This window comes from Somniosus microcephalus, chromosome 2 (genome assembly GCF_052327205.1).
Source record: "Somniosus microcephalus isolate GS21.2 chromosome 2, FLI_Smic_1.0, whole genome shotgun sequence".
NCBI lineage: Eukaryota > Metazoa > Chordata > Chondrichthyes > Squaliformes > Somniosidae > Somniosus > Somniosus microcephalus.
In genome coordinates this window covers 184,465,004-184,479,779 of record NC_140988.1, presented here as the reverse complement: position 1 = coordinate 184,479,779, position 14,776 = coordinate 184,465,004, and the positions used below count along the sequence as shown (strand labels likewise).

At 45.9% G+C, this 14,776-nt stretch overlaps 1 protein-coding gene and 1 long non-coding RNA gene across 2 annotated transcripts in view; one reads left to right on the top strand and one right to left on the bottom strand.

Moving 5' to 3' along the window:
- lgi2a (leucine-rich repeat LGI family, member 2a) overlaps positions 1-14,776 on the top strand; it is a 90,997-nt gene that overhangs the window by 61,852 nt on the left and 14,369 nt on the right. The window contains exon 7 of the mRNA XM_085967878.1: positions 9,840-10,004. Within this exon, the coding sequence (XP_085824004.1) occupies positions 9,840-10,004 (165 nt within the window). The remainder of the gene's footprint in view (positions 1-9,839; positions 10,005-14,776) is intronic.
- On the bottom strand, positions 8,050-11,747 carry LOC147123151 (uncharacterized). Its single transcript, XR_015073709.1, has 2 exons — positions 11,574-11,747; positions 8,050-10,546 (listed from the first exon to the last, which is right to left on the bottom strand). It is a non-coding gene; the product is annotated as an uncharacterized LOC147123151 (long non-coding RNA).

Here is a 14,776-nt window from a genome sequence, read left to right as displayed (position 1 = left end):
GGTGCCTCTTCTACCGTTGGCAACGGTAGGCGCGATAAACCGTCAGCATTCCCATGCTGTTTTGATCCTTTGTATTCTATGTTGTATTGGTGTGCCCCTAGAAAAAGGGACCACCTCTGTAGCCTTTGCGCTGTCATAATGGGAACACCCTTTTTAGGGTTGAATATGGAGGTGAGGGGTTGATGGTCAGTCAACAAGGTAAATTTTTGTCCGTGGAGGTAATGGTTGAATTTCTTCACTCCCCATACCAGGCTGAGTGCTTCCCTGTCGATTTGGGCATAGTTACGCTCAGCTGAGTTCAATGAGTGTGACGCAAAAGCTATCGGCCGTTCCGAGCCATCAGGGAATTTATGCGATAATACTGCTCCTATGCCGTAAGGGGATGCATCGCACGCCAGTCTGATTGGCAGTGATGGGTCGTAATGAGCCAAAACTTCTTTGGACGTGATTAAGTCTTTGCATTTATGAAAGGCACGTTTACAGTCTTTGCTCCATTTCCAAATTACTCGTGTTTGTAGCAGTTCATTAAGAGGGTGTAGAAGAGTTGATAAGTTTGGTAAAAATTTATGATAGTAATTTATTAATCCCAGGAACGACCTTAATTGTGAAACATTTTCAGGTGCTGGGGCTTTTATGACCGCTTCAATTTTTTCAGGTGACTTATGCAACCCTTCCTTATTAATTATGTGGCCACAATATGATATTTGATTTTGGAAAAATTCGCACTTGGGGCGATTTGCTCGTAGGCCCCGTTCTCTCAGCCTAGTCAGCACCTGCTCCAAATTGGCAAGGTGCTCGTTGTCGTTTTCTCCTGTTATAAGGATGTCATCTAGGTAGCATTGAGTCCCCGGAATCCCTTGGAGGACTTGCTCCATAGCTCTTTGACAGATAGCTGGAGCGGATGCTACTCCGAAAACCAGTCGATTGTACTGGTACAGACCTTTGTGTGTATTTATCGTGAGATATTTTTTGAGGCCTCTTCAACCTCCATCTGTAGATATGCCTGTGCCAAGTCAATTTTGGTGAAACGTTTCCCTCCGGATAGTGAGGCGAAAATATCTTCTATCCTCGGAAGAGGATACTGTACCGTGTGAAGGACCGGGTTTATAGTCACCTTGAAGTCTCCACAGATGCGAATTTTTCTCTGTTCTTCAGATTTATCATTCTTCAATGCTTTCTTCTTGACTGAGACGATGGGTGCTGCCCACTCGCTCCAATCTATTTTAGATAATACGCCTGCCTTTTCCAAATTCTCCAGCTCTGCCTCGACTGCTAGACGAATTGCGTATGGCACCGGTCTTGCCTTAAAAAACTTGGGAATTGCTGCATCTTCCACTTTTATTGAGGCAGTGATGCCTTTCAAGGTTCCTAGTTTCTCTTGAAACACTTCCTTGGCGTTGGCCAAGATGTCTTTTAATCGTTCAGGTATGACGTCATCATCATTTTTTTCCTTACTGGTCACCGTCAGTGCCTGAATGGAGTGCCAGTCTAAACGTATTTTCCTGATCCATTCACGTCCCAACAGCGGTGGACCACCATCTTGTAGAACGTATAAATACAACTTCTGTATTTCCTTGCCGTTGTATACAACAGGCACCCTTATTTTTCCTTTGGGGTATACTTTCTGCCCCGTATATGTTTTCAAGATAATGGATGTATCTTTTAAAGGTATATGCGGAAATAGCCGCTCGTAATCCCATCGATTTATGATGGTCAGAGCTGATCCTGTATCTAGCTCCATTTTAACTGGGGACCCTGCTATTGTGAGGGTAACCCAAATGGTCTGGTAATCTTCTTTGGCAATTACATTATGTAATTTGAGAGAGCTTAGTCTCTTGTTCCCGGAGTCGCTATCGCTCTTCTGGTCTTCGGAGCTACTGTCCGTCATCATTTGTACCTTTCTGTGCTTTTCCTTATTGATTTTTTTCCTGTTAGTGGATTTTTTGTTTCCAGATTGGCATACACGTGGAATGTGTCCCATCTTTCCGCATTGCCTGCATGCTTTGTCCTTGAACCAGCAGTCCCTCTGGTCATGGGTGAATCTGCCGCAGCGATAACATCTCTCGAAACCCCGTGTCATTTCATGGGTGCCGAAGTCCTGTGGCTTTTGCTGTATCTCTGCAGCTCCTCTTGCACTGAAAGCCTTGTCCAGTGTTAAATCTTTCTCAGAAAATAGCCTTTTTTGTGTTCCTACACTTAGGAGACCGCAGACGAATTTGTCTCGTAGAGAATCTGCCAGTCCTGCCTCGAATTGGCAGTGTAGGGTATCAACAATCTCCTTAAAATTCTTGTCCATCGGTTCGGCTGGAGTGATTAAGTTTCGTAACAGTTTGTATGTCTTTGCGCCCATTAGATTTAGAAGTACTGAAGCTATTTTTCATCTTATATTCCATTTGTGGTGCAATATACCTCCACTCTTTCCACATATGTGGTCCAATCCTCTATCTCGTTATCAAAAGCATCAATATTGCCAGAATTAGGCATCTTAGAAAAGATATGGCGCTTCCCGCGCTTTTCTTTCTTTTCTGCAGAAAAGATATGGCGCTTCCCGCACTTTCCCGCCGCTGCTGCCGATGACAACGCTGTTTCCCGCGGTTTCCGTTCTTTTTTTATTTATTTATTTATTTACAGTTGGAGACTCGTCCCCGCCGGACTCTCTCTCTAGGTCTGAATGCCGACCTGCTTGCAGCGCTGGCCGTCTCCCGAGTGCTCCCTCCCCATCTGTTATTGCTTGCCTCCGCTTTCGCTGCTTGGCCCAGCTGTAGAGCCAGCTGCTGGAGCCCCAGCCTGATGCCCAGGAAGGATTAGCGCAGTACCTGCCACCAGCTTGGCCAGCTGGTGAAACCACAGCTTCTTTCACTTTCTTGATTCTTCTGGACGCCAGAGGAATCGATGTCCTTGAGGTGCTGCCGAATTGCAGGTAGGTCCGTTTCCACTTCGTCGCCACTGTTGTGTCTGTGTGTTGATAGAGACACTGAAGACAGGAGTTGGTTTGATAGGTGTTTACTAAACAAAGTCTGGAGGGGAACTAACGGATACAACACAATACTCAGGCTTATATAGCCCGAGTGGCCATTACCGGCATTACAGTACACATGGGCTCTTAAAGGCACATACACTACATAAATGGTTCCCATGCTTCTGGTATATGCCTCAGTTGAGGAAGTGCTCAGTGAAGGTGGCGAGAAGGGTTTCCCAGGAGGTCACACTGGAGATGGGTGTCAGGCTCCAAACTTCCACAGCTGTGGTTATGCCTTCTAAAAGTTCCCCCAGACCTGAGACTACAAAGTCCTGCCACCTGCAAATGATGGCTGATCAAACCTCCTCTTTAATGGTTGAGCTGCAGCTGATAGTCAGCAATCCAATTGTGCTCTGCCAGGTTTCACCGTCATGTTTCAGAACAGGCGTGTTTCACGTGAGAAAAGGGTTAAAATCACAAAGGCCTTTCAAAATGGCATTATAGAGGCTATTTAGTGCTTATTAAGGGCCCTAACGGCCTATCCCGCCTGTTGGAGGCGGGACGGAGACGGGACCATTAGACACGAATTAATGAAAATTGCTTGGAGGCAGGATGGAGGCGGGGTTGCCCGTTTTTGCAATTTTAACCCCCCACACGCCTTCAATCCCGCCTCCACGGCCCAATGAAAATCCTGCCCTTTGTGTTCTCCTCACAGCTTACTGTCCCACCTAGCTTTGCATCATCAGCAAACTTGGATACATTACACTTGGTTGCTTCATCTAGGTCATTAATATAGATTGTAAATAGCTGAGGCCCCAACACTGATCCTTGTGGCACCCCACTAGTGACAGCCTGCCAACCTGAAAAATATCCGTTTTCCCTACTCTCTGTTTTTTGTCCATTAACCAATCCTCTATCCATGCTATTATATTACCCCCAACCCCATGAGCCCTAATCTTGTGTAATAACCTTTTATGTGGCACCTTATCGAATGCCTTTTGGAAATCCAAATATGCTACATCCACTAGTTCCCCTTTATCTACCCTGCCAGTTACATCCTCAAAAAACTCTAATAAATTTGTCAAGCACGATTTCCCTTTCGTAAACCATGTTGACTCTGCCTACTCATGTTATGATTTTCTAAGTGCCCTGTTACCACTTCCTTAATAATGGATTCCAGCATTTTCCCGACGACTGATGTCAGGCTAACTGGCCTGTAGTTCCCTGTTTTCTCTCTCCCTCCTTTCTTGAATAGCAGTGTTATATTTGCGACCTTCCAATCCGCTGGGACCATTCTGGAATCTAGGGAATTTTGGAAGATCAAAACCAATGCATCCACTATCTCTTCAGCCACCTCAATTAGAACCCTAGGATGTAGGCCATCAGGTCCAGGGGATTTGTTGGTTTTTAGTCCCATTATTTTCTCTAGTACTTTTTCTCTACTTATATTAATTACGTTAAGTTCCTCACCCTCATTAGACCCTTGGGCCTAGAAATTCGCTATCGCCGCGCCAGGTATTTAGCGCCCGAAATTTAGCGCTCGCCCGGATTCCCGTAGCGCCCGCCTGAAATTCAGTTGCAGCGCCCCAAGACGGAGGCGGGCGCTATTGCAGGGTTTGGCTGCCTCGCTTGGGGCGATGAAAGTCAATTTCAGGCGTCCAGCTGCCGCTGCGCCACCCGATGCGGTGCGGTAGGCTGGGGTACTGCAGGCCTCCTCCTTCTCTTAAGGAGGAGCTGCCTGCAGCCGTGAGATCGCCGCTGGATTCCCCCGGCAAATGAGCCCGGCACCACGGAGAAGAGCCGGGCTCGCGGGAGTCAGATACCAATGCCGCGGGGGGGTGGTGCAGGAGTCCGGGGAGGGAGGTGCGGCCAGGCGGCCGCTGGGAAAACGGCCGGCCGCCCCTCCACCTTTATGCGCCGGCCTCTCGGAGCTGCAAGGCCCCGTTTTTCAAACGCTGTTTGCGGCCGCTTCGGGCGAGGCGGCCGCAACTGAATTTGGCCGTCGGCACGGAATCGCGTTGGAACCGGGGCGCTGCGCACACCGATGATGTCATCGGTGCCAGCGCAGCGCTACCGGCTAACGCCGATTTTAGGGACCAACTGAATTTCGGGCACTAAAAAACTTCCGGCGCAAACCACTCTTTAGGCAATAAGTGGGCGCAAACGCGACTGAATTTCTAGGCCTTGGTTCCCTACCATTTTTGCTATGCTTTTTGTGTCTTCTACTGTGAAGACGGATACAAAATATTTGTTGAACATTTCTGCCATTTCCTTATTCCCCATAATAATTTCTCCTGTCTCAGCCTCTAAGGGACCAATGTTTACTTTTGCTACTCTCTTCCTTTTTACATACTTGTAGAAGCTCTTACAATCTGATTTTATATTTCTTGCTAGTTTTCTCTCATTCCATTTTTTCCCTTTTTATCTATTTTTTGGTCATCCTTTGCTGGTTTCTGAAACTCTCCGAATCCTCAGGCTTACACTATTCTTCGCAACATTATAAGCTTCTTCTTTCAATCTAAAGCTATCCTTAACTTCTTTAGTTAGCCACGGTTGGATCACTCTTCCCATGGAGTTTTTGTTTCTCAGTGGAATGTATCTTTGTTGAGAATTATGAAATATTTCTTTAAATGCTAGCCACTGCTTATCTACTGCCATATCTTTTAATCCATTTTTCCAATCTACCTTAGGCAACTCGCCCCTCATACCTATGTAATTGGCTTTATTTAAGTTTAAGACTAGTTTTGGACTTAGGCAAGTCACTCTCAAACTTAATGTGAAATTCTATCATATTATGATCACTCTGCCCCAGGGAATCCTTTACTATGAGACTGCTAATTAACCCTGTCTCATTACACAATACAAGATCTAAAATAGCCTGTTCCCTGGTTGGTTCTGTGACGTATTGTTCCAGGAAACTGTCCCAAATACATTCCATGAACTCGTCCTCCAGACTACCTTTGCCAATTTGATTTGTCCAGTCTATATGAAGATTAAAGTCCCCACGATTATTGTATTACCTTTGTTACAAGTTCCTGCTATTTCTTGATTAATATTCTGTCCAACGGTATAGCTACTGTTAGGGGGCCGATATAATACTCCCACCAGTATTTTCTGCCCCTTGTTATTCCTTATCTCCACCATACTGATTCTATTTTGTGATCTTCCGAACCGTGATCCTTTCTCTCCACTACTTATGTCATCCTTTATTATCAGGGCTACTCCCCCTCCTTTTCCATTCTGTCTGTCTTTTTGAAATGTCAAGTACCCTGGAACATTTAATTCCCAACCTTGGCCACCTTGCAACCACGTCTCTGTAATGGCTATTAGATCAAACCCATTTATCTCTATTTGTGCCACTAGTTCATCTATCTTGTTACAAATGCTTCATACATTCAGGTAAAGAGCCTTTAATTTAAATCTTTTACCATTATTCCCTGCTTTGACCTTATTCTCTGTTGCACTGCTACCGTTAAACTCTCTGTCCCTTCCTGTCGAACTCGGCTTATTTTTACCCAAACCGCTACAGTGCTCTATTGCCTTGATCTATCTCTTTAGATTTCTAAATTTCCCCTCACCTGACCCCCCTTTTTTTAGTTTAAAGCCCTATCTACAGCCCTAGTTATTCGATTCGCCAGGACGCTGGTCCCAGCCCGGTTTAAGTGGAGCCCGTCCCGACGGAACAGCTCCCTCTTTCCCCAGTACTGGTGCCAGTGCCCAATGAATTGAAACCCCTTCTTCCCACACCACTTTTTGAGCCACGCATTTAAATCTCTAATCCATAGATTATTACCCTTGAGCTTCTGCTTATTAATTTAGACCCTAGCTCCTCAAACTCCCTCAGCAGAACCTCATTCTTAGTTCTATCTATGTCACTGGTTCCTACATGGACCACGACAACTGGATCCTCCCCCTCCCATGCCAAGTTCTTCTCCAACCACGAGGAGATATCCTTAACCCTGACAACACAGCCTTCGGTACTCTCTTTCGCGGCTGCAGAGAACAGTATCTATCCCCCTGACTATACTGTCCCCTACTACTACCACATTCCTTCCTTCTCCCCCCACTTGGATGGCCCCCTGTACCACAGTGCCATGGTCGGTTTGCCCATCCTCCCTGCAGTCCTTTTCCTCATCAATACAGGTAGAAAGTACCTCATACTTGTTGGACAAGGTCCAGGGCTGAGGCTCCTCCATCACTACATCCTGGCTCCCCATACCTTCCTGACTCGCGGTCTCACCCTCCTATCCCTGACCACTGACGAACTCTAAAGTATTACTTAACATAAAGCGTGTGACTGCCTCCTGGAACTAAGTGTCCAGGTAACTCTCCCCCTCCCTGATGTCTGCAGCTCGTACTCCAGCTGAACAATTCTGAGCCGAAGTTCCTCGAGTTGCAGACACTTACTGCAGATCTGGTTGCTTGAGATCGTGATGCTTTCCATAAACTCTCACATGCCGGAAACCGGTGGGCGACCTGTCAAAAGCAAAAAGCTGGGAAAAAAGCATTGTTAAGTGGCTGTAAACAAGCCACTAATTATTTCAATTGCCTCCCCGCCACTGTGTGTCGGGTCTGCTCAGTGATGACAGACCTGACATTTGGAAAAGGCGCGTGACAGCGGGGTCCCTACCTGCTGTCAAAAAAAAACATTTTCCCACCCGACCCGCTACCGATTGCGCCCACTGAACCCCCGCAAAATTCCCCCCATTAAGTTTAAACTTAAGTAAAATTCAATTTAAAAACACCTCATTAACGTCTCCTAAGAATGTTAATTGACCCGCCCGCCTGCTCTAATTAAAACACTGACTTCCTCGAGTAGGCTACTTGCAGGCATCCAAACGCACCTCTGTTAAACTTGGAAGTGGGCGCGTTGGAGCCGGGTTGTGGTTGCGATTGGAAAAATCGATGATTTTAACCTCCCCCAACTGCCCCAACCCACCCATTCTTGGGGGTTAAAATTCTCCTCAGAAGTGGCCAGGTAGTTAATGTTACCTTGAGAAATATATATTTATTCTACCAGTTTTTTTTCAAATACAATGCCACTTTATGTCACAACCTGGCAATTAGCATATCAATTAAAAACACCACAATGACTTTTAGATTATTTATTTTTGTTTGCATCAAATAGACCCAATTTAATGTTGTACATTTATTAAAGATTCAAAGCAATAGGGTAATTTTAACCTAACCCTTTGACTTCAATGCAAAGTAAAATTGAGCAGAGTGTAAAACAGACGTTTGATCCGATCCTATCAGATTCCCGCCAGGTGGTTTAGGTTAAAATTATCCCATAGATTTGAAAGATCAAAAATGTCTTAGGCCAAATTTATGGTACAGCAAAGGTGAATGTAAAATTCTAATGGGTGCATCACATGTAATAACATTTTTATTCTAATTCTGGTAAAGTAACTCTTGGAGGTATATTTTCCTTTGTTCACTAATGTTAGGAAAATTTTGGTGAGTGTAAAAGTGCCTTTATGTTCACATCAACTTTTTCACTAATATTAGCAAATAAAGTAAAATATAACAATTTACATTTATATAGGACTATTCACTGCGCTTTACAGAGAAAGGAATTGGACACTGAGTGGGAGGGATCGAATAGGTAAAGGGGCAGAACCAAACGAATGGATGAAGAGAAAGCCTTTTTTAGGCTTCTGAAAACAGGAAGTGAGAAGATAAAGGGGAGGGATTTGAACAGTCACAGAGAGCATGGTGGGTGAAAGAGTGGTGGCCAATGGTTGAGCGAAATGGATGAGGAACAAAGGAACAGACCAGGATCAGAGGCATGAAAGATGTGAGAAGGAACATAGGGTTGAAAGAGCTCACAGAGTAGGGTGGGTTAAGACTTGGAGACACAAAGGTCAGGATAATCGTCTTGAAGTTGATTCCTAAGGGCACAGTGAGCCAGGGGAGCCTGGCAAGGAATTGAGTGCACAGTGGCATTCTGAATGAGTTACACTTTGTGGAGAGTGGAAACAAGGAAGCCAATTAAGCCCTGAGTTGATAATGACCAGGCAGCAGTGGGGGTGAGGTAGCAGCAGAGACATGTAATATTGCAATGGATGGAAGAAGCTAGTTTGTGAATATAGAATATAGATATAGAACCTGAACCCATGCTTCCAAGATGATGTCACCAAAGGGAATTATGATGAAGAGGAAGAGACCAAAGATGGAGCCTTAAAGTGCTATATCTTTTACTTTGTTTTTATACTCATTATTAATTTTACTTTCTGACTTCTTGTGTGACACTAAAATTCTTTTGAATATTTTTTAAATGTTTTGGAAAAGAAAATCGACGTAGTGTAAAACGGTGCGTGATAGTGTAATAAATGGTGAAATTAAGTAAATAATAACAATGAGATAAAAATGCTCAGACTGTAGATCAGATATCTGCAGGTGCCTGCAAAAATCATCATTAGGTGCACTCCACAAATATGTTTATTGTGTTTCACTGTTGTTAGCATTGATTTGTGAACTGTAATCGTTCCCTTTCCTGTAGTTCTCAACAATCAGTGCCTTAAAGATATGTTACTAAAAACCACTTGAACAAATATTTTAAGAAGAAAAGTTTGACCTTAATGCTAAAGGGCATCTTTGTTGTAATTTTAATTGTGCTTGAGATAAAAGGTCACATATTATTATTGCCTGCTCTTTGTCTGACTGAGCCAAGCTCCCAATGTCATAAACTGTTGGTGTCCTGACCAGATCTTTAAGATTAACAAGACTTTTTTTACAATTCTTCCTCTGAACGAAACCATAAAATCTTGTTTTACTTTTCTTTTGTGAACAGTTAACCAAAGTTTGTAGAATTGAATGAATGTTTGATTTTTTTATTATTTTGATGCTCATGTCTGAAAAATACTGTTTTTATTGGCAGAGTTTGTGCTGCACCAGATTTTACCATACGAGTCTATATCTGTGAATACATTCTCTTTTAAGAATGATATATACGTAGCAATTGCACAACCTAATGTGGGAAACTGCAGAGTGCTAGAATGGGACCATATTGAGATGAATTTTAGAAGTTTCGACAATATTACTGGTATGTATGAATCTAACTATTTGTTACTAAACATATTTGTGCATTCTTTTCATTGTTTTTGAAAGATGAATGCCTGTTATTGTTGTGACATCCTACATGCACCACATGATGTTGTCTGGTACTCAGCCATACAGACTGGATAGGCAGGGAAGGCAGGAAGGAGCATTTATATATTGCCTTGTCACATCTCCCAGAAATATATCAAAATACTCCACATACAATGAAGTACTTTGCAGTCTTGTTACGTGGACTTGGAGTTTATTTCTGCTGTGTGCTGAGTTGTTGATCTTAGCTGTGGCACCAATGAGAGACACACATTTGGTGCTAGTTGCCCCAGCTGGGAGGGGAAAAAACAGCCAGAGTCTCTGGTCCTGATCTCCGTCCATACATGAAAATCAGGTGAGGACAGGATTTGATTTGGCCATGATGCCAAGCCTTCTGACATTCGTTGTCTGGGGCCACACATGAAGAATGGCCACTTGGATGAGGTAAAAAGGGGGCTTCTAGTGCCCACTGCACTGTACTCCAGAATAGATTGCCACCTTTAGGAGAGAAGAGGGAAAAGTAATATTAATCATATCTTGTTTCAGTTTATGTAAGTGAATGAATACAGTGTGCTAGTTCTGGCCATAGCTCACGTTTCATGCAGGCTTATACAAATTATAAACGTGTGATGTGACTTTGTGCACCAGTACAATCAATCTTTCCCTGGCTAGCTTCCTACTATAAAAGTCAAGGACATGACTCTTAGATCAGTAAAGCCAACACACCGGATTTTATTATGCCATCTTTACATTATTTATCTGTGACGCAGCCAGCAAACTGTGGCCATAGAGTCGGAATGGCTTAAGGACTATCTCAGTAAGCTTGCATTTTAAAAACTAAATTGGCAATGCAATAAAAATATTTGTAATAATTAAACCCAAATGAACCAAAAATCTATATCAGCAGTGATCCAAACACTGGGGGGGGGGGGGGGGGAATTTTAACCCCAAAAGCGGATGGGTTTGGGCCGGGTGGGAAGTTAAAATTAATTTTTTTTAAACCCGAGCCCAATCCGTCTCGAACCCAACCACTTCCGGTTTTAGCGGAGGCAGGATGGTGTGGGCAACCAACCCACTCACAGGGGGTGGGTTCCTCATTTAAATATTTTAATAAGGCTGCGTGCCAAAGACTTTATCTGTGTTACAGCTTTAACACTGGCCAGCCGGCAGCTGAAAGGAGGTAAGTGCCTTTCCAGCACTGCTTGTGGGACAGGAGGAACAGGAGTGCTTCCCCCCGGCCTACCAAGCTACTTGTTAACCGCCCCAGTGATTGGATGCCCTCCGTCTGTGATCCGATGCCCCCCATATCCTCCACAGCCCGCCCTCCCCCCGCCGCGATCTCCTCCCCCCAGCTCTCCGGCCACCCCGCAATCTTTGCCACTTCTCCCCTGATCTCTCAGCCACCCCGTGACCTTCTCCCCGATCTCTCCGCAACACCCCCCCCGCCATCAATGTCTCCCCCGACCCCCAATCTCTCCCTCCCTCCTCTCCGTTTCCCAGCTGCGGCCTGGTGCCACAGGCCTACCTGTGTGACAGCTAGACAGCCTCTCAGTCTGGCTGGTTGCAGCTGGGAAACAGATTCCAAAAATGGCAATCAGTTCCTGCCGTTAAATTCATAAGGACCCATTCTTCCGGGTTTCCCGACCACTAAACTGGTCCCCTGCTCTTTCCCCGCCTCCGAGTTAATATCAGGGCTATACTTTCAGATAAATCAAAACTTAAGCAACAGTCACATCAAAGGAACAAAAAAATGAATGATTTTATTAGTTGGTAAAGTAAAACATTCCGAGTCTCTAAAAGTGCAAGAAAGTAAACTAGTGGAAGATCAATCTTTTTCCTGACCTGATCAGTGAGGTTTCTGTGTTTCTAACTGGGGAACTTCACAAAGTGAATTAATAGGGAAGAATGCCAAAGGACTGCGATTAGTAGAACTATTTTTATTATTGTCATAATCGATAGTCCTAAGTAACAGGAAGACAGCAGGATGGCATTTCAGATTCCAGGGTTTGTACTCAGAGCTGGCAAGATAAGTGCAATGACTCCTGAGGACTCTGATGACTTCCACCATTGCCAATCTGATTAATATTTGCCTTTCTTTGCTCCCCACTCCCTGTAATATGTGTTTGTGGAAAAAATTATAAAGTAATGTAGACAATTTGATTGCTACAAACATTTCTTCAATTTTTTTCAACTGTTTTATTTATATTTTGCACCCCATTCTTAGTTCATTTCTCCTCTTTTGGAGATTGTCACATTACACACTATTCTGTACCTCTGAGAGTGAAGCGGTGACTGGTTCTCAGGCCTCGGTCACTGGCACTTTGCAACTGACTGCTCGGAGGTGCACAAGCGGTTCATGCAATATAGTCATGGAGGCAATAATGTAGGCACCCCTGATGTAGAGACCTGAGGCCGACTTTACACCTGATGTTTATAGTGCATCAAAATATGAACCTGAAGTGCTTTGAGCACAGACAGTGTGTGCAAAGCTCAGCACAGCCGACAGTTTTATGTTACTGAAGACTCCGTCCCATGATGCAAACAGAATGAGAGAGCAGACATGTCAACCTAGAAAATTAGCAAAAGCTGAGCAACAGCTTCAAAAAAATTGACACAGTCCTCAAAAGGCAGATAGAGAGTCCCAGGGGTTCAGATAGAGAGACCCCGGGGGTTCAGATAGAGAGTCCCAGGGGTTCAGATAGAGAGACCCCAGGGGTTCAGATAGAGAGACCCAGGAGTTCAGATAGAGAGACCCAGGGGTTCAGATAGAGAGCCCCAGGGGTTCAGATAGAGAGCCCCAGGGGTTCAGATAGAGAGTCCCAGGGGTTCAGATAGAGAGACCCCGGGGGTTCAGATAGAGAGTCCCAGGGGTTCAGATAGAGACATCCAGGGGTTCAGATAGAAAGACCCAGGGGTTCAGATAGAGAGACCCCAGGGGTTCAGATAGAGAGACCCCAGGGTTCAGATAGAGACATCCAGGGGTTCAGATAGAGAGACCCGGGGGTTCAGATAGAGAGACCCCAGGGGTTCAGATAGAGAGACCCCGGGGGTTCAGATAGAGAGACCCCAGGGGTTCAGATAGAGAGACCCGGGGGTTCAGATAGAGAGACCCCAGGGGTTCAGATAGAGAGACCCCAGGGGTTCAGATAGAGAGACCCCAGGGGTTCAGATAGAGAGACCCGGGGGTTCAGATAGAGAGTCCCAGGGGTTCAGATAGAGACATCCAGGGGTTCAGATAGAAAGACCCAGGGGTTCAGATAGAGAGACCCCAGGGGTTCAGATAGAGAGACCCCAGGGTTCAGATAGAGACATCCAGGGGTTCAGATAGAGAGTCCCCAGGGGTTCAGATAGAGAGACCCAGGGGTTCAGATAGAGAGACCCCAGGGGTTCAGATAGAGAGACCCGGGGGTTCAGATAGAGAGACCCAGGGGTTCAGATAGAGAGACCCCGGGGGTTCAGATAGAGAGACCCCAGGGGTTCAGATAGAGAGACCCCGGGGGTTCAGATAGAGAGACCCCGGGGGTTCAGATAGAGAGTCCCAGGGGTTCAGATAGAGACATCCAGGGGTTCAGATAGAAAGACCCAGGGGTTCAGATAGAGAGACCCCAGGGGTTCAGATAGAGAGACCCCGGGGGTTCAGATAGAGAGTCCCCAGGGGTCCAGATAGAGAGACCCCAGGGGTTCAGATAGTGAGAGGCCTGGGGTTCAGATAGAGAGACCCCAGGGTTTAGATAGAGAGACCCCAGGGTTCAGATAGAGAGACCCCAGGGTTCAGATAGAGAGACCCCAGGGGTTCAGATAGAGAGACCCGGGGGTTCAGATAGAGAGACCCCGGGGGTTCAGATACAGAGACCCCAGGGGTTCAGATAGAGAGACCCAGGGGTTCAGATAGAGAGACCCCAAAGGTTCAGATAGAGAGACCCAGGGGTTCAGATAGAGAGACCCCAGGGGTTCAGATAGAGAGACCCCAGGGGTTCAGATAGAGAGACCCCAGGGGTTCAGATAGAGAGACCCAGGGGTTCAGATAGAGAGACCCCAGGGGTTCAGATAGAGAGACCCCAGGCGTTCAGATAGAGAGACCCCAGGGGTTCAGATAGAGAGACCCCAGGGGTTCAGATAGAGAGTCCCAGGGGTTCACATAGAGAGACCCCAGGGGTTCAGATAGAGAGACCCGGGGGTTCAGATAGAGAGACCCGGGGGTTCAGATAGAGAGACCCCAGGGGTTCAGATAGAGAGACCCGGGGGTTCAGATAGAGAGACCCCAGGGGTTCAGATAGAGAGTCCCAGGGGTTCAGATTGGGAGACCCGGGGGTTCAGATAGAGAGACCCCAGGGGTTCAGATAGAGAGACCCCAGGGGTTCAGATAGAGAGTCCCAGGGGTTCAGATAGAGAGTCCCAGGGGTTCAGTTTGGGAGACCCAGGGGTTCAGATAGAGAGACCCGGGGGTTCAGATAGAGAGACCCCAGGGGTTCAGATAGAGAGTCCCAGGGGTTCAGATAGAGAGACCCCAAAGGTTCAGATAGAGAGACCCCAGGGGTTCAGATAGAGAGACCCCAGGGGTTCAGATAGAGAGACCCCAAAGGTTCAGATAGAGAGACCCCAGGGGTTCAGATAGAGAGACCCAGGGGTTCAGATAGAGAGACCCCAGGGGTTGAGTTAGAGAGACCACAGGGGTTCAGACAGAGAGACCCGGGGGTTCAGATAGAGAGACCCGGGGGTTCAGATAGA